The sequence below is a fragment of the Macaca mulatta genome, chromosome 10 (assembly GCF_049350105.2).
Source record: "Macaca mulatta isolate MMU2019108-1 chromosome 10, T2T-MMU8v2.0, whole genome shotgun sequence".
NCBI lineage: Eukaryota > Metazoa > Chordata > Mammalia > Primates > Cercopithecidae > Macaca > Macaca mulatta.
In genome coordinates this window covers 26,259,474-26,278,907 of record NC_133415.1, presented here as the reverse complement: position 1 = coordinate 26,278,907, position 19,434 = coordinate 26,259,474, and the positions used below count along the sequence as shown (strand labels likewise).

The 19,434-nt window shown below is 47.7% G+C and overlaps 1 protein-coding gene across 4 annotated transcripts in view; it reads right to left on the bottom strand.

Moving 5' to 3' along the window:
- Positions 1–19,434, bottom strand: part of SGSM1 (small G protein signaling modulator 1) — a 119,728-nt gene that overhangs the window by 82,393 nt on the left and 17,901 nt on the right. For 2 of the 4 annotated variants that reach the window (XM_015149941.3, XM_015149943.3), the window contains exons 1-2: positions 701–914; positions 499–574 (exon numbers count right to left, since the gene is read on the bottom strand). In XM_015149941.3, the coding sequence (XP_015005427.2) occupies positions 499–574; positions 701–787 (163 nt within the window). In that variant the 5' untranslated portion in view covers positions 788–914. Of the gene's footprint in view, positions 1–498; positions 575–700; positions 915–19,434 lie in introns of those variants that run through there. The other 2 variants (XM_015149942.3, XM_015149944.3) reach the window with 1 other exon arrangement.

The window sequence follows — 19,434 nt, the reverse complement described above, 5'->3', positions numbered from 1 at the left end:
TTCTGGAAGCTTGTGAGCAGAGCTGGTTCAAGGAGACATGTCTGAGTCACGCTCTGAGCCCTGGGCCTGCCTGCTTTGCTGAGCCAGATGGACATGACCCTTCAGGCTATGTCACAGGCTCTTAGTTCCCTTTTTTAAAAAGTCCCCATTTACCCTCTCCCTTTACCTAGCAATAGCCACAGGCAGAATGATGGACAGGGAGCCCATTCCTCAGACGCAAGACCGTGTGTCACTTGAGGCACGGTCAGTGTGAACGGTGCCCACGGGGAGGGGAAGACAATCAACTCCTCCAGTGTTAACCACACTGACCTCTTCATGGGGTACAGAAGTCATTTTTAATTGTTTATCTACACTGTTCTGTATTTTCAGATTCTCCAGTGGAGTCCCCCTTTGGAATCCAAAACTAACTTCAGAGTCATAAAGCAAAACAGTGGCTCAAAGACGCCACTTCCCCGAGGCGGCCCACAAAGAAGCCACTTTCCCAGGCCATAGACTCACCACAGAAGGAGATGATGTGGCTGCTGTCTTCGTGGACAAACTTGCGTGTCACAGCCTCCTCCATGATCTGCTTCACCTGGAAGGCAGAGGTGACCGGAGGGGAAGAGGTCCAAGGTGACCAAGGTGACCTGGGTGTAGGGGCCCCAAAAGGGCTGCACTGCTCCCCACAAGGCCTTTCGGGCCGTTTGGGATATTTTGATACCTGCTTTCCTTCCCCCTCCTCGCCTTGTCTTTTGGAGGTCTGACGCCTGCTTCCCGTTTTATCTGAGCTCCATGCTTCCCATTTCATCAATTATTTGTTCAGGTCCTTTGCATAGCAGGCTGCTGCTTCTCTTAGGGTTCACATAAAATGTCATCTCCTGGCCGGGCGCGGTGGCTCAAGCCTGTAATCCCAGCACTTTGGGAGGCCGAGACGGGCGGATCACGAGGTCAGAAGATCGAGACCATCCTGGCCAATACGGTGAAACCCCGTCTCTACTAAAAAATGCAAAAAACTAGCCGGGCGAGGTGGCGGCGCCTGTAGTCCCAGCTACTCGGGAGGCTGAGGCAGGAGAATGGCGTGAACCCGGGAGGCGGAGCTTGCAGTGAGCTGAGATCCGGCCACTACACTCCAGCCTGGGCCACAGAGCGAGACTCCGTCTCAAAAAAAAAAAAAAAATGTCATCTCCTTTCCTGACCACACTGTCTAAGGCAGACCCCTCCCCAATCCCATCCCCTATCTTAGTTCCTGTAGGGCACGCACCACTATTCCCATTCTTTTTTTTTTTTTTTTTTTTTTCAGATAGAGTTTTGCTCTTGTGGCCCTGGTTGGAGTGCAATGGCGCGATCTCGGCTCACTACAACCTCCGCCTCCCGGGTTCAAGCCATTCTCCTGCCTCTGCCTTCCAAGTAGCTGGGATTACAGGCGCCCGCCACCACGTCTGGTTAATTTTTCTATTTTTAGTAGAGAAGGGGTTTCACTATGTTGTCTTGAACTTCTGACCTCAAGTGATCCGCCCGCCTCGGCCTCCAAAAGTGTTGGGATTACAGGGGTGAGCCGCCGTACCCAGTCTACCACTATTCCCATTTTATTTGTTGATTTGTTGACCGTCTGTTTCTCTCTTCTAGAATTTAAGTTCCACAAGGGCAGAAACTTCATCTGCCTCATTCACTGCTGAATTTGCACAGCCTAGAACAGTGCCTGGCACAGGGCAGATGCTCAATCAACATTTTCTAAATGACTGGATGAATGAATGAATCAGTGTATGAATGAAAGAATAAGATATATAAAGGAATCGAGAAAGTGCAGGGTAAAAAAACTGCCCTGGAATCAGGTAGACCTGAGTTCAAATCCCAGCTTGGAGACCTCCCAAACGGGTTTCTGATCTTATTTTGGGAAATGGACGCTCAGCGAGATAAAGGCACTTACCCAGGTAGGCAGAGCTGGCTGACAGAGACAGGTTCCAGCTCGAGACAGACACCCAGGCCGTGTGCTCTTCCCAGCGCACTCGCTCCCTCAAGAATTCTCACCTGAGTGCCTGTAATGTGCCAGGCACAGGGACACAGTGCCGAAGGGCAGCTGTGCCTCTGCTTGTGGTGTCGATCCTCTGGCAGCCTGAACACCCTTCTGCTTCACTGGATTCTGGGCCCGATTCTGCCCAGAGTCACCGTGGGATTTAAGCAAGGTCCGTCTCCTCTCTGGGCCTCAGTTACCCCACTTTGAGGTTGAGGAGGTTGGAAAACACAATCCCAAAGGCCTGTTTCAGCTCTACATCACCCTGAGGGTTCTGATGTTGGGGTAAATAAAGCAAAGTTCTGAGTTACCCCCACCCAGTGGGTTCCCATGCCCTTTCCCACTGTCCTGTGGCCCGTCCAGACTCCACCAGGCCAGCACATCCATGCATCCATCTGAGAGCTGTTCTAGGCCCTCCCTGCCCACTCTCCCTGCCTTCTGGTTCCCTCCGGGAGTTGAACACAGAGTTCGGTGCATCCCTGTCCATCTTCTCTGCAGAAACACATGGCAGTGTCCCCCCAGAACTGGCTCACCACCCCCACCCCACACAACCAAGTCAGCACCAGCCCTGTGAACAGCTCCCGATCTCAGCACTCCACCAACTCCAAGCTGGGCACTGCCTGCAGCATTTCTAACCCTGAAAACTATCTAAGGAGGCCCATGAAGTTGACTTCATTTTGCAGATGTGGAAACTGAGTCTCATGGAGGCAAACTGACCCACCCAAGGTCACAGAGTAGGAAGGAGCACAGTAGAAATTCAAACTTAGCACTTTTTTTTTTCTCCCTGTACAGGCTCCTGCTGCTGTATCTTGGCTCTTCTCACTATTAGCTGTGTTTCCTCAGGCAAATCATGTCACTTCTCTGAACCTTAGTTTTCTCCTTGGTTTAAAAGGTTATAGAAATAGCACCAGCTTCAAGGCACTTGGGAAGGCTGAACAAGATAATGATCCTCATATACTGAGCATAGAGCCTGGCACGCAATGAATGTCTACAAAGTGTGCTGCAAATAAATTTCAGCTGCATGCAGGTCATCAGCTCCACCTGAAACCTTACCTGGCCTCCCATCACCATTATTTTGGACCTGGCTGGATGTCACCGGTTCAGGACATCAAATTCCCCTGCTTGGGTTACTAGAGAAGCTGCTTTTGAAACACCCATCAGGCTGGGCGCAGCGGCTCACACTTGTAATCCCAGCACTTTGGGAGGCAGAGGTGGGCAGATCACGAGATCAGGAGATCGAGACCATCCTGGCTAACACGGTGAAACCCCATCTCTACTAAAAATAGAAAAAAAATTTAGCTGGGCTTGGTGGCGGGCCTGTAATCCCAGCACTTTGGGAGGCCGAGATGGGCAGATCACGAGGTCAGGAGATCGAGACCATCCTGGCTAACATGGTGAAATCCCGTCTCTACTAAAAAATACAAAAAAATTTAGCTGGGCGTGGTGGCGGGCGCCCGTAGTCCCAGCTACTCAGGAGGCTGAGGCAAGAGAATAGCGTGAACCCGGGAGGCAGAGCTTGCAGTGAGCCAAGATAACGCCACTGCACTCCAGCCTGGGTGACAGGGCGAGACTCTGTCTCGGAAAAAAAAAAAAAAAAAGAAAAGACCCATCAGATGTGTAACATTTGGTCAGCACTTGTTTTCCCTGCCAGTCTCTGATCCCCATGAGGGCAAGCACTCTGTGTCTCCTTGCTTTATGGCCATGGTGCCAACAACTACCTCGAGTTCCAGCACATGGTATGTGCTCAATAAAGTTCTCTTTGCAAATGAATGGCTCAAAGAATCATGATTGACCTCAGGCTTTGGTAGAGTATTTCATTTGAAAAAAGAAATATTTTCTTGTAAACATAATTGTGGGTAATAGAGCAGTAACATTATTATCCCTATTTGTCAGGGGAGGAAACAGAGGCCCAGAGAGGTGGCGTAATCTGTTCGGGGTCACACAGCAGATGAGGACTGGATTTGGCATTTGAACCCAGGTTTGTCCGACTCCAGGGGCTGAGCTCCTTCTGCAACATGTCATGAAGCCCACGTGGTCTCAGGGCATTTGCACACCTCTCTCCTCTCTGCAGGAATCTGCCTCCTTCTTTCCTTTGCTCCTCTACGGCAGGACACGGTGATGCTGAGAAACTGCCAGAAGGCAGTTGCCAAGCATCCAAACCCTGATGACATTTGGGAATACAGCAGCAGCGGGAGTGAGTTCAGGCTCAGTCATAGATGGTAGAGGACTTCCAGGGAGGCACTGGGGGTGGGAATTCCAGGCAGCTGGGTCAGGTGCACTTTCATGAATGCACATGGTTAATTAAGAACTGAGAATGTGGGGACAGACAGACCTGGGTTCAAATCCTGGGATGAGCCACTTATCACAACTTGGGCAAATTCCTTTACCCCCTTAGGATAACAGTACTCGGGAGGCAGAGGGTGCAGTGAGCCGAGATCGTGCCACTGCACTCCAGCCTGGTGACAGAGCAAGACTCCATCTCAGGAAAAATAAATAAATAAATAAATAAATAAAAATAAAAAAATAAAAAAATAAAGCACCAACTTCTAAAGATTCAGTCAAATACGTTGGCTGTACCTTCAAAATGTCTTCAGATTCCAACCGCTTCTCAGCCCCTCCACCACCACCTCCCCGTCTAAGTCACCATCACCTCTCCGCTGAATCAATGCTGTAGACTCTTACCGGTCTCCCTGCATCCACTTCTAAGAAGCTCATTTTAATGCAGCCAGAAGGATCTCGTTAAAACGTAAGTCAATAGAACAACCAGACAGAATATCAATAAGGAAACAAAGGCCTTTAGCAACACTATAAACCAACAATTGGACTTAACAGACATGTACAGGACACTCCACCCAACGATGGCAGGACGCCCACTTTTCTCAAGTGCACATGGAACACTCTCCAGGAGAGAGAATATCTTTCATAAACCTTTTTTTAAAAAATGACATTATACAGAGCATCTTTCTCATTCACAATGGAACGAAACAAGAAATCAACAGCAGAACGAAAACTACGAAATCCACAAATACGAGTCATAAACAGCATACTCTTAAATAACAAATGGGTCAAAGAAGAAATCTCAAGGGAAATTAGAAAATATATTGAGATAAACACAAAACACAACATGCCCAAACCTATGGGCTGCTATAAAAGCAGTGCTAAGAAGGAACTTACAGCTGGAAATGCTTACATTAAAATAAAGAAGATCTCAAAGAAACAAGTTACCCGCACACCTTAAGGAACAAGAAAAAGAAGAACAAACTAAAACCAAAGCTGGCAGAAAGAAGGAAATAATAAAGATTAGGCTGGGCATGGTGGCTCACACCTGTAATCCCAGCACTTTGGGAGGTTGACATGGGTGGATTACCTGAGGTCAGGAGTTCAAGACCAGCCTGGTCAACATGGTGAAACCCCGTCTCTACTAAAATACAAAAATCAGCCAGGCATGATGGTGGATGTCTGTAACCCCAGCTACTTGGGAGACTGAGGCGGGACAATCACTTGAACCCGGGAGGTGGAGGTTGCAGTGAGCTGAGATCGCACCATTGCACTTCAGCCTGGGTGACAGAGTGAGACTCCATCTCAAAATATATACATAAAAGTTAAAAATTTAAAAATTTAAAAATAAAGATTAGGGCAGCCATAAATGAAAGAGAATTTAACAACAAAGAAAACTAACAAAGTCAAGAGATGGTTTGTCCAAAAGATCCAACAAAATTGACAAACCGTTAACTGGATTGACTAAGAATAAAAAAGAATTCTCAAAATTAAAATCAGAAATGAAAATGAGGACATTACAACTGATGCCATAGAAAAAAGCATTATAAGAGAATACTACAAACCAATAAATGTATGTCAACAAATTGGATAACTTAGATAAGATGAATAAATTCTTAGAAATACACAATATACAAACTAAATCATGAAGGAATAGAAAATCTTAACAGACCTATCATAGCAGGGAGATGCTGTCAGTAAGCTAAAACCTCCCAATAATGAAAAGCCCAGGACCACATGGCTTCACTGCTGAATTCTACCAAACACTGAAAGAATTAAACTAATTCTCAAATTCTTCCAAAAATATTAAAGAGGCAGGAACACTTCCAAACTCATTTTATAAGGTCAGGATTACCTTGAAACCGAAGCCAGTCACAAAAAAACTACAGACCAATATCTATGATAAATATGCATGCAAGAATCCTCAACAAAATACTAAAAACAGAATTCAACAGCATATTAAAAGAATATGGTCAGGCACTGTGCAGTGGCTCATGCCTACAGTCCCAGCACTTTGGGAGGCTGAGGCAAAAGGATCACTTGGGCCCAGGAGTTTGAAACCAGCCTGGGCAACATAGTGAAACCTCGCTTCTACAAAAAAATACAAAAATACAAAAACTAGCCAGGCATGGTGGCATGTGCCTGCAATCCAGCTACCTGAGAGACTGAGGTGGGAGGATAGCTTGAGCCCAGGAGGCTGAGGCTGCAGTGAGCCATGATCACACCACTGCACTCCAGCTTGGGCAAATGAATAAGACTCTATCTCAAAATAAAAACAAGACAAATAAATGGAAAGGCATCTTCTGTTTATGGTTTACAAGACTTAATATTGCTAAAATGTTGATATTACCAAAGTAATAGACAGATATAATGAAATTTCTATCAAAGTCCCAATGGTGCTTTTCTTTTTTGCAGAAACATAAATATTTATCCTAAAATTAATATCAAGGAATGTCTCATGGAACCCTGACTACCAAACAGTTTTGAAAAACAATCTTGAAAAATCTTCAGCAAGAATGAAGTTCAAGGTCTCATACTTCCTGATTTAAAAACTTTTAACAAAACTACAGAAATCAAAACAGTATGGTACTGGCATTTTACACACACACACACACACACACACACACACACACACACACACACATTTAGACAAATGGAATAGAGAGCCCAGAACTAAAACCTCACATATATAATCAAATGATTTTTGTCAAGGGTGCCATGCCCATTCAAAGAAAGTGAAACTGACCCAATTGCCTCATAAACTGTTCTTTTTGATAAACATAGAAATTGACCCTTGTGGTCTTAAAAAGCTTGAAACTTGTATTTATCTGAGTTCCTTCCTCAGAGAAGGTCCTTCAGGCCTCTCAAAAAAAGTATCAAAGAACTGAAACTCACCAGATCACAGATGGTGGGGGACCCCCTCATTCACCATGATTGCTTCCTTGTCACTCCCTAGTTCTCGTTTTCTTACACATTGTGGCATTTCTTCCTGGCTATATAAACACCTAGTTTTAGTCAGTCAGGGAGATGGATTTGAGGCTGAGCTCCCATCTCTTCAGCTGCAACACCCAATTAAAGCCTTCTTCCTTGGCAATACTCGTCATCTCAGTGATTGACTTTCTGTGCAAAGAGCGGCAGGACCTAGACCAAATCCCTGGTGTTTCGGTAACAAAAGGATAGTCTTTTCAACAAATAGTGTTGGGAAAACTGAATAGCTACATACAAAAGAATAAAATTGGACCCTCACCTTATACCACATACAGAAATTAAAGTAAAACAGACCAAAGACTTCAATACAAGCTAAAACTATAAAAATCCTATAAGAAAACAAGGGAAAAGCTTCATGACATTGGATTTGACAATGATTTCTTGGATATGACACCAAATGCATGAGCAACAAAATTAAAAATAGATAAACTGGACAGCAAAGTTAAAACCTTTTGTGGATCAAAGGACACAACAAACAGAGTGAAAAAGGCAACCCATGAAATAGAAGAAAATATTTGCAAATCATATATGTGATAAAGGGTTAATGTCCAGTATATATGAAGAACTGCAACTCAACAACAACGAACAACCGAATTCAAAAATGGACAAAGGACTTGAATAGGCATTTCTCTGAAGAAGATATGCAAATGGCGAACAAGCACATGGAAAGATGCTCAACATCATTAATCATTAGGGAAATGCAAATCAAAACCACAATGAGATACCACTCACACCTATTAGGATGGCTGCTATGAAAACACAGAAAGTAAGTATTGGTGGAGATGTGGAGAAACTGGAGCCCTTGTGCAATGATCAGGTGAAATGGTGCAGCTGCTATGGTAGACAGTATGGTGGTTCTTCAAAAGATTAACCATACAATTAGCATATGATCCAGTCATTCCACTTATGGGCATACACCCAAAAGAACTGAAGGCAAAGTCTCAAAGTCATATTTGTATACCCATGTTCACAGCAGTATTATTCACAGTAGCCAAAAGGTAGAAGCAACCCAAGTGTCCATCGATGGCTGAATGGATAGACAAAATGTGGTCTACACACACGATGGAATATTATCCAGCCTTAAAAAGGAAGGAAATTCTGACACATGCCAAAATATGAATGAACCTTGAGGACACTGTGCTAAGTGAAATAATCTAGACGCAAAAGAATAAATGCTGCAGGATTCCACTTATAAGAGGTACTTAGTCAAATTTAAAGAGAAAGAAAGGAGAATGACAGTTGCCAGGGGCTGGGGAGAGGAGAAATGGGGAGATACTATTTAATGGGTATAGAGTTTATCTTTCGAAAAGAGATCTGGAGGTTGGCACACAAGAATGTAAATGTACGCAAGACTGAACAGTACACTTAAACATGGTTAAGAAGGCAAATTTTATATTATGTATATTTTACCATTTTAAAATGTACATATGGTATGTGTTCACATAGTATAAATAAACGAATATTTTTCAGTTAAAGAAAAGTTCTATCAAACCACGTCCCTCCTCTACCCAGAACTCTTTCGTGACTCCCATCTCACCCAGAGTGACAACTCAGGTCCTCACCACCTCACACAAGGAGGCCCCTCTGCTGACCTCCCAAGTCCCCTTCCCCCATCCCAACACCTGCTCTACACACACAGGCTTCCTTGCTGCTTGCCCACCTCCGCGGGCAGAGCCCATCTCATGCCCTTTGCAATTCCTGTTCCCTCTGACTGGAATGCTCTTTCTCCAGCAATCTCAACTCTTTCTTCAAATGTCACCTTCCCTGATCATCCTATTTAGAACCGCAACTCCCCCACCTGCACCCCACTTGATACCCAACATACCCCTTTTTCCACCTTTTTTCTCTCCATAATCCTTCAGGTGTCCACCACGCTACATGATTTTGCTGATTTACCTTATTCCCTAACTCTCTGATTTAGTGGCCTCCACGCTCTATGAGGTCAGGAATTCATCTCTGCCATCTGGTGGTGCTCTACTCCCAAGACCCAGCAGAGTGCCTGGCACAGAGCAGGCACTCAAAATCTATCTGTTGAATGAATGGGGAGTTCAAACGAGGCGACGCGGGTAAAGCGTTTAGCAGAGGGCTTGATACACGGTGTGTGCTCAACACTCAGTAGCATTTGAATAATGATAACAGACACCCCTGCTGCCCTGGAACAAGTTACATCTGGTCTGTGCATCCCACCTCCCTGCATCAGGCATGTTTATGCAGGTAAAAATCAAGTTAAGAAGAAACAGCAAAATTAACTTTGCAGGGGGAAACACTGCCACTATTGGCAGTATGGAGGCGGTACGAAAAGAGCTTTGCCTACGAGGAAAGGACGGGGAGGAGGCGATAGGCAGGTTGAACGCAGAGAACAACTAGTGTATCTTGAGTGAGTCGCAGTTTGCAAAGCTCTCTCCTGCCTACCTTGCCTCACAACATCAGGCAAATAAAACCCCCGCTGGCAGAGGCGGCAACTGAGACTCAAGAGGGCCGGGGACATTCCTCTAAATCAGCATAACCAGGAAGATCCGGGGCCAGGCCTGACATCCAAGACTTTAGACTCCAAAACAGAGGACCAGCCTGGGCAACAAGAGTGAAACTCCATCTCAAAAAAAAAAAAGGAAATTTGATGTAGATACAAAGGGAAGATCATGTGACGATCAGGGAGAAGATGGCCACCTATGAGCCAAGGAGGGAGGGTTGGATCAGATCCTTCCCTCACGGAGCTCAGAAGGAACCGGTCCTGCAGACACCTTGATCTCGAATTCCCATCTACAGAGCTGTGAGAAAATCGGGTTATGGCATTCAGGTTGCCCATTCCATGTACCCAGCAAACTTTTTCTGTAAAGGTCTATAGAGCAAATAATTTCTGCTCTGTGGTTAATATGATCTCTATGTCAACTATTAAACCCTACCCTTGTAGCATGAAAGCAGCCATAGATAATACATAATGGGCATGGCTGTGTCCCAATAAAACTATTCACAAAACCAGTGGAGGGCTGGATTTGGCTCCAGCAGGCCGGTCTACTTCGCAGCTCCAGCCAAGGAAACTGCTCCTCTATCCTAAGTCACGGCCCATTCGGCCTACTTAGGTGGTCTGCAGTCTGGGACAGCTCTTGGGATCAGTGCTGACGTGACTGACAACTCCCGTACACAGTGGCTGGCCCTCTCTGAAGGTTGCAGCCATCCTGCCAACGTCCTCCTGTTCCTTTGAGTCCACCATCTGCTGTCACCTCCAGAGAGGCTCTGATGCAGGCACGCAGCCACCTGCCTGTGTCTTCCCTCGTGGTGAGCACAGAGGCTACTGGGCCCCATCTGTTCCCTCCACAAAAGGAAGCTATGAGCTTGCTCAGGACATGTGGCAAACCCCTAGCTTTCTCCAGAGCACATGGTGGGAGGGTGGGAGGGGGAGGTGCCAGCCTTGGAAAGTTCTAGCTTTGTCACCAACTAGCAGACACCCTCAAGTGAGTACCACCACTCAGGGTCTCCCCACTTATTCCTCTGGCCTCAAAGACATGCCCACCTCCCACTGTCTGGGATGCCTTCATCCTCCATTCCTTTTCTTTGTCGTGCCTCTTCCACCCTCGGGAACCTGATCATGCAAAATGTCACCTCCCCCACTGCTATGGGCTTAACTGTGTTCCCTTCACCTCCATTCCATAAGCGGAAATCTTTTTTTTTTTTTTGAGACGGAGTCTTGCTCTGTTGCCACGCTGAAGTGCAGTGGTGTAATCTCGGCTCACTGCAAGCTCCGCTTCCTGGGTGCAAGTGATTCTCCTGCCTCAGCCTCCTGAATAGCTGGGACTACAGGCACCCACCACCATGCCGGACTAATTTTTGTATTTTTAGCAGAGACAGGGTTTCATCATGTTGGCCAGGATGGTCTCGATCTCTTGACCTCATGATCCACCCGTCTCAGCCTCCCAAAGTGCTGGGATTATAGGCGTGAGTCACCGCGCCTGACCCACATATGGAAATCTTAACGGTACTATCTCAGAATGTGCTGTCTTTGGAGATTAGATCTTGACAGAGGTGACTAAGTTAAAATGAGGTCATGAGGGTGGGTCCTAATCCAATATGATTATAAGTGTCCTTATGAGAAGATGAAATTGGCCAGGCACGGTGGCTCATGTCTGTAATCCCAGCACTTTGGGAGGCCGAGGCGGGTAGATCACCTGAGGTCAGGAGTACCAGACCAGCCTGGCCAACATGGTGAAACCCCATCTCTACTAAAAATACAAAAATTAGCCCGGCGTGGTGGTGGATGCCTGTAATCCCAGCTACTTGGGAGGTTGAGGCAGAATTGCCTGAACCCAGGAGTCGGAGGTTGCCATGAGCCGAGATCACGCCACTGCACTCCAGCCTGGGCAACAAGAGTGAAACTCCACCTAAGAAAAAAAAGAAGAAGAGGATATTTAGACACAGACACAAAGGGAAGATCATCTGAAGATCAGGGAGAAGATGGCCACCTAGGAGCCAAGGAGTGAGGCTTGGATCAGATCCTTCCCTCACGGAGCTCAGAAAGAACCAGTCCTGCAGACACCTTGATCTTGGACTTCCATCTCCAGAACTGTAAGAAAATCAGTTTACGTCATTCAAGCCGCCCATTCCGTGTACTGTTAGGGCAGCCTTAGTGAAGTAACAGATCTACTGAGAGTACCACCATTACCATCATCTTCGTCATTCTCATCTTCTTCATCACCTCTCCCTCTGACCAAGCCCTTCTCGTGTGCCAGACTCAGCTAACAGATGGCATCTAGGTTTGATCTGTATTATTTGCTCATTATGCCCTCTCCACAGTGCTGTGAGGACAGATTCTATTTCATACCTAGTTCTAAGATGATGAGACCGAGGGGCAGAAAGACTAAGGAATGATGAAGTAACATGCCCAAGGTCATATAGTGAATAGTGGGCAGAAACAGAAGCTAAACCCACGCTCTTGACTGCACCTCTAGAAGCTTCACCCAATGACTATCTCTGAAAATAACACTAACCATCTTATTTATATGTGCCCGGCACTTGCCACACATACCCTGTGAGTGCACAGAATCCTGATTAATATAAGCCCCAGGGAGTCAGTATCACTAAAGCTCAGGGACATTGGTTACTACGTGCCCAAAATCATCAACAAATCTGAGGTTTAAACTCTGGTCAATCTGACTCTGAGGGAAGCCTCTTCCCACCACACACTGCCCCACATCTAGGAGTCAGATGAGCTAATCTATCAAATCTCCAAACCCCAGGACTGTGTTGGACAGCTACGGGAGTACCTGCCCTAACACAGCCACGGGCTGAGTCAGGGAGCCGGGAATCCGGGAGGCCTCCCCGCAGACGGCTGCTGCCCTGACTCTCTGCGCGGAATGAACGATGCACCCAGACAACCTGGGCCTCCTCGCCAGGACTCAGTGATACAACACAGAACACACAGTCTCTTCCCCTTCCTCTTTCTAACCACTGCCCCTGGAGGTTAACAACACTGATGTGTTTATTCTTCGTTTCAGTGCACGCTAGGTTGGGGCATTGGGGACTTTTGCTTCTCTGTATTACAGGATGGCCTGGTTGAGAAAAATTGACATGCAGAGGCTGGCTGTTGGCAAAGCCATAGGCAGGTGTCTCCGCTGGGGGCCTGTGTGCTCAAAGGATACCAAGAGGGCTTTTTGGTTTGGAGTTGAGGGAAGAAGGAGTTTGGGGTACAGGGGCCATGGGAACCAAGGATGGGAAGAGAGGGCAGTGGAGGGGGCATGAGAAGGCCCTGACTGCCTCCCAGGTCCCTGGCCAAGTTTGGCTGATGAGGTAGTTGCTGCCTTGCACCACCCAGATCCCATCAGAACTGTCAAAGACCCTCAGCTGTCAGCCCCACGGGGGACAGGACATTGCCTTAGGTATCCAGAGAGCCTCTTCCAAGGTCTTGCTTCTTCCCACGAGGCACACATCCAATGACTGCTGCATGTGGGGTATAAACCTCCAGCCACTTTGCCCCAACTCAGGATGACTCGGAAGGGCCATCCCAGCTCCCCTTGGAACTCCCTGCAGGGCTGGCCAAGGCTTCCCCTGAGGCTGCATCATGGCCTGACTTCTCCCTCTGCCTCTCCTGCTTGCTTCGCTCCACCTCCTGGTGTTGATCCTAAGAGCACCTCCTCCTAACCCGCCCGCACGCTGACCTCCATCTCCACCAAGGACCACTAACCTACAGTGTGAACCCATCTGGGCCAAGTCAATAGAGACAAGCTGCAAATGGTGCAATGCCCGCAAATTCAGCCACACAGGACGCAGAAGCCTAGCCCCTCTAATCAGGGCTGTGATACTGGGTGCAAGGTGTGGAAAGCCTCAGGGGAGGAATCACAGCCCTGTCTGGGAGGGGCTTTTAGTGCAGTGAGCCCGAAGGTCAGATGAGATAAGAGGTTCAGGGAAAGTGCTATGCAGTAGTAGCACAGCTGCTCACTCATGAGCCAGCAGCATCAGCATCACCTAGGAACTGGCTGGAAATGCAAATGCTAACCCTAATGCCCTTCCCCAACTGCTGGAGGCGTTTCCCAAGCCCGCCCAGGGATTCTCATGCGCGCCCAAATATCATTAGAGTTCAAGCGAAAGGAAGAGGAGAGAGGGAGAGTGAAACAACACAGAAAAGGAGGGCGGGAGTGGATAGAAAACCAGCTACCTCAAGCTTCCTTAAGGAAGGGACTTGGCAGCCACAGCTTTTGTTTGGGGACCCTCTCCATACACCTAGCCCCCTTCTGGTAACCTCTCCCTCCCGTCCCTTCAGACCCAGGAGTGGTGATGGTTCCTGGTTCCTACTGTTAACAACCACGGGGCGCTACATCCTTCCTTGTGGACTCCCAGCATCCTTCCTCCCACCACCTTAGTCAATACCCTCTTTATTAAATTTGCCTTAATGTACTCGGTTTGGGGGAGGCATCTGTTTCCTGTTGCCACCATGACAGTTTTCACACACTGTCTCAAGTCCAAACACTGTAGAGTGGAGAAGGCTGTCCACTTACAGCTGTGGATCTTGAAATTCAGAGGTTAAGCTCCTCTCCTGAGGTCACACAGCCAGGAAGCTGACTGCAAACCTCTTACCTTGGGAATGGATCTGGAGCTGCTAATGCTAAGGGTGCATGTAGTGCTCAGCCTGAGACACAGGCTGGGATAAGTGAGGACCCCTTCCACCTTTGCTACCCAATACTGGTTATATCTCCCCAGAAGTCTGATATCCCAGCTACCTGCTAGAATATCTCCCCAGGAGTTAATGACAGGCTGACACCCTAAGGCCAGGAGATGAAGTTGAAAAGGCTGGTAATTAGCAAGGAGGGTAACAGGTTATTACCCTTGAACATTGCAGAAAAGGGCATCGTCTCCATGCAGGAAGAGAGGAGGCTGCACACTCCTCCGAACCCATCCCGGGGCACAGACCAGACTGTGGACAGGGGAAGAGGGCCAGGCAGCCCTGGAAGGAAGAGCTGGAATTCAGCTCACTCTTTCCCCATTCCAGGCTCTCAGACGTGGGCTTGGGCTTGATCCACTTTGACGGCTGACAGATGCCAGGGAGTCTGGGGTGGTCCTGAGGCAGTGATGGTCTGGGATCACTGTGGCCTGTGTGCAGGAACTTTATGGTGGTGAAGCTCATTATTCACTTTTTTTGGGCACTCACTGTGCTCCAGGAACTGTGTATAACCACAACAACCCTGATGATTAAGTCCCCAAATTATTCTATTTTAGAGATGGGGAAACTGAGGCACAGATTTTTTTTTTTTCCCACATAATCTGCCCTAGGTTACTCAAAGGTGGCAGGAGTCAGACCCAGGGCCCTTGTTCTGATGAACACCTTGTCTCACAGCAGAAGCTGGAGGATGCTATTTTGAACCAAATGATAAGAGAGAATATTTACTTGAACACATTCCTTTAAAAAAAAAAATTTAAGTTCAAGGGTACATGTGCAGGTCTGTTATACAGGTAAACGTGTCACGTGGGTTTGTTGTACAGATTATTTCATCATCCAGGTACTAAGCCTATTAGCCAAGTTATTTTTTCTGCTCCTCCCACCTTCCATCCTCCAATAGGCCCCAGTGTCTGTTGCTCCCCTCTTTGTGTCCATGTGTTCTCATTATTTAGCTCCCATTTATAAGTGAAAACGTCGTATTTGTTTTTCTGTTTTGCAGTAGTTAGATAAGGATAATGGCCTCCATCTCCATTCACATTCCTGAGAAGGATATGATCTCATTTTTTTTTTTTTTTTTTTTGAGACGGAGTCTCGCTCTGTCGCCCAGGCTGCAGTGCAATGGCGTGATCTCAGTTCACTGCAAGCTCCACCTCCCAGGTTCACGCCATTTTCCTGCCTCAGCTTCCTGAGTAGCTGGGACTACAGGTGCCCACTACCACACCCGGCTACTTTTTTTGTATTTTTAGTAGAGACGGGGTTTCATCGTGTTAGCCAGCATGGTCTCGATCTCCTGACCTTGTGATCCGTCCACCTCGGCCTCCTAAAGTGCTGGGATTAGAGGCGTGAGCCACTGCGCCCAACTGATCTCATTCTTTTTTGTGGCTGCATAGTATTCCATGGTACATATGTACCACATTTTCTTTATCCAGTCTACCATTGATGGGCATTTAAGTTGATTCCATGCCTTTGCTATTGTGAATAGTGCTGCAGTGAACACTGGTGTGCATGGGTCTTTATGACAGAATGATTTCTACTCCTTTGGGTATATACCCAGTAATGGGATTGCTGGATTGAACGGTATTTCTGTCTTTAGGTCTTTGAGGAACTGTTGCTGTCTTCCACAATGACTGAACTAATTTACACTCCCACCAAAAGTGTATAAACATTCCCTTTTCTCTGCAACCTTGGCCATTCTGATGGATGTGAGACGGTAGCTCACTGTGGTTTGATTTCCATTTCTCTAATGATCAGTGATGCTGAGCTTTTTTTCATATGGTTGTTGGCTGCATGTATGTCTTCTTTTGAGAAGTATCTCTTCATGTCATTTGCCCCCTTTTAATGAGGTTTGCAAATTTAAGTTCCTTACTTGAACATACTTTATATGCCAGGTGCTTTTATGGAATTCTTATTTAATCCTCAAAAGAGCATTATTACTCCATTTTAAAGGTGTATAAACTGAGGCTCAAGGAGTTTATGCAATTTTTCCCAGGGTCACACAGCCAGGAAAGGGCACTGCTGGAACTCAAACTAGGCCTCTCTGATGGCCTTAAAGCCCTGCCTCCAGTCCCGCCCAGAACTGGGTCATCTGAAAATCAAGGTGCTAGGAAACCCGTGAGAAGGGATTACTCAGCTTCTCTGAACTTGAGGACCAAAAGAAACACCTCATTGGGAGTTAGCAGACCTGGGGTGCCTGACGAGACTGCACCAATCACACCTAAGGGGGGTCTTTCAGGAGATGCGGGTCCACAAAGGTCCAGGTGGTCAGGAGGCTTTTATCCCTCCACAGCATCCATTCTAAGGGGTGCTCCAACATTTCCTTGCATTCCTCCAATGATGGGGAGCTCATTCCTTTTGGAACCAGCAAATTAGCATAAAGGACAGGGTGTCAGGGGGCAGCTGAGAGAGGCTGAGAGCCTAGTATGTGGAGTCACTGACTTGGGGTCGAATCCTCGGCTACTCACTGTATGTGTGATGTTGGGCAAGTTTCCAACCTCATGTGGATATCTGTAAAGGGAGGTGGGTGGTAACCAGCACCCCTCCCTCTTAGGGGTAAGGTGAGAGGCCTGAATGAGATCCTGGAGATGGTGCCTGACACACAGCAGGGATTCTACAAATGATAGAGGAGCCTGAGATGACACGGACTACCCAGGAGATGCTCATGGGCGTCAGGTGAACGGCCGGCTGCTGAGGCATCCTTCAGCTCAGTGCCGCCTTCCCTGGGCTTCCCACCTCCTGGCTAGTCGGGACCTAGCTGGCCTCTGAGGCTGCAGCCCAGCCCCGTCCCTCCACATCATGCCTCTGAGCACCTGCCCAACCACCTCCAGCCCCACCCCGCAACCATTCAGAAACCAGCCCCGCCCTCCCTCCCTCTCTCCACCTGCAAATATTTAAACAGCATAAAAACAGGATTAATCTCAGGAGGGACTCAGGGCAAGTGAGCACTAATTCCAGGCAGGGAAACCCAGGGCAATCTGTGAGGCAGGAAGGGGGACTTCTGGGTCTCCTGGGCCTGCCCTGTCTTCTCCAGTCCTCTCACCTGCCACCTACCCACACCCAGGTACCCTCTGCTGCCCACCTTGAGTCCTGCCAGGTTCCACATTAACTTTGCTACTCGTCCCTGCCTCCCCACACTGGGCTGACTTTACTCCTCTGAACCCCAGATGAGACTCATGCCCCAGGGTGCTGAGCTGTCATAAAGATTGCAGAAAATAGAGGCGGAGCCTCAAACAGGACCCAGCACACAGCCAGTGCCAGATCAAGGGAGGCACTCTAGGCGGCGGGGGCGGGGGGAGGGGAGAGCAGGGGGAGGGGGGACCGGCAGGGAGGGGGTAAAAACAAAAACAGGTCAGTCTCCAGCTCTGCCATTTGCTGGGTGACCTTGGGCCTCAGTTTCCTCATCTGTGAAACGGGGATGGTACCTGCATCACCTCATAGGACTGCTATGCGAGGATGCCATGAGCAAAACATACACAGCACTTGAACAGGGCCGGGCACACCATGAGGGCTGGAGACGGGGTAGCCACCAGAAAGCTACATCCTCACTCCATTCTGTAGTCGGCTCCAATATCTCCCCCTCGGAGAGCCTCCCTGATCACCTTGTCTAAAACAGGGCCTCACACCTGCCATCACTACCCTTTTCCTCTGCTGCGTACTCTTACTCAGGACTCAGGCACTTGACTTCTCTTTATACGTCTCTGGGCTCATTCATTTAGCCTCCATCTCTCCCATGAAGAGCTTCAGCCCCTAGGACAGTGCCTGGCCACACAGCAGGAGATCAGTAAACGCTGACGATCAATCAGACTACGTTAGTAACACTAACACCAGCAGCTAATGCTTACTGAGCTAGGTTCCAGGCAGTGTCCTAAGCCCCCTTGGCTCTAGATCCCATTGATACGTGTTTAAAGCTGGGATCAATAAACTTTTCCTGTAAAGGGTTGGGTAGCAAATGTTTTAAGGTTTGGGGTAGGACTGCCTGATACATTACAGGATGCCCAGTTAAATGTCAATTTCAGATAAACAAGGAATAATCTTTTGAGTATAGGTATGCACCAAATATTATATGGATTATTAATTGAGTCTCTGAAATTCAAATTTAAACAAGGCATTCTGAATTTTTATTTGCCACATCTGGCAAATTATTTTTATTTGTTAAATTTCTATTTGCCAAAACTGGCAAACCTATTTTCAGGCCACATACTAGAATCTAGCCCATGGTATCTTTTGTTTCTACAACCTTTAAAAATGTAAAGGGTGGGTACAAACAGGTGGGATTTGGCCCACAGACACCCCTGGTTTGAAGCACCCAGCACAGTGCTTGAGGCACACAGTAGGTCTAAATAAAAATCACCCAGGCCAGCTGTCCCATGCTTCTCTGAGGCCTGCTGACTCAGAGCGTCCCACCTTTACTCCCCACCTGGGGTCTCTGGTGGTTGAGGTGGGGTAAGTACCATGCAGGTGGGGTGAGGACCACTGAGCTAGCACCCACTTATGACATGGGCTTCCTGACGCTTACCTCCGGAGGAAACTGGCAGTGGGGAGGATGGTTAAATTGGGATGCCTGGAGGGCCCTGCAGGGAGCCTTTGAAAACAACTCTCAGGCCGGCCACAGTGCCTCACGCCTGTAATCCCAGCACTTTGGGAGGCTGAGGTGGGTGGATCACCTGAACTCAGGAGTTCAAGACCAGCCTGGCCAATATGGTAAAACCCCGTCTCTACTAAAAATACAAAAATTAGCCAGTTGTGGTGGCACGTACCTGTAATCCCAGCTACTAGGGAGACTGAGACAGGAGAATCGCTTGAACCCAGGAGGCAGAGGTTGTGGTGAGCTGAGATCACGCTACTGCACTCCGGCCTGGGTGACAGAGCGAGATTCTGTCTCAAAAAAAAAAAAAAAAAAAAAAAAACCATAAATAATAAAAATAACTCAGTATGTGGGTAAAGTGGGGAGAAGAGGGGGTGACTCACAGGTCCCTCAACAACCACTGGAGCAATGGAGCGAGCGGAGGGCAGGCTGTGCCACTCTGCCGCTCTCACA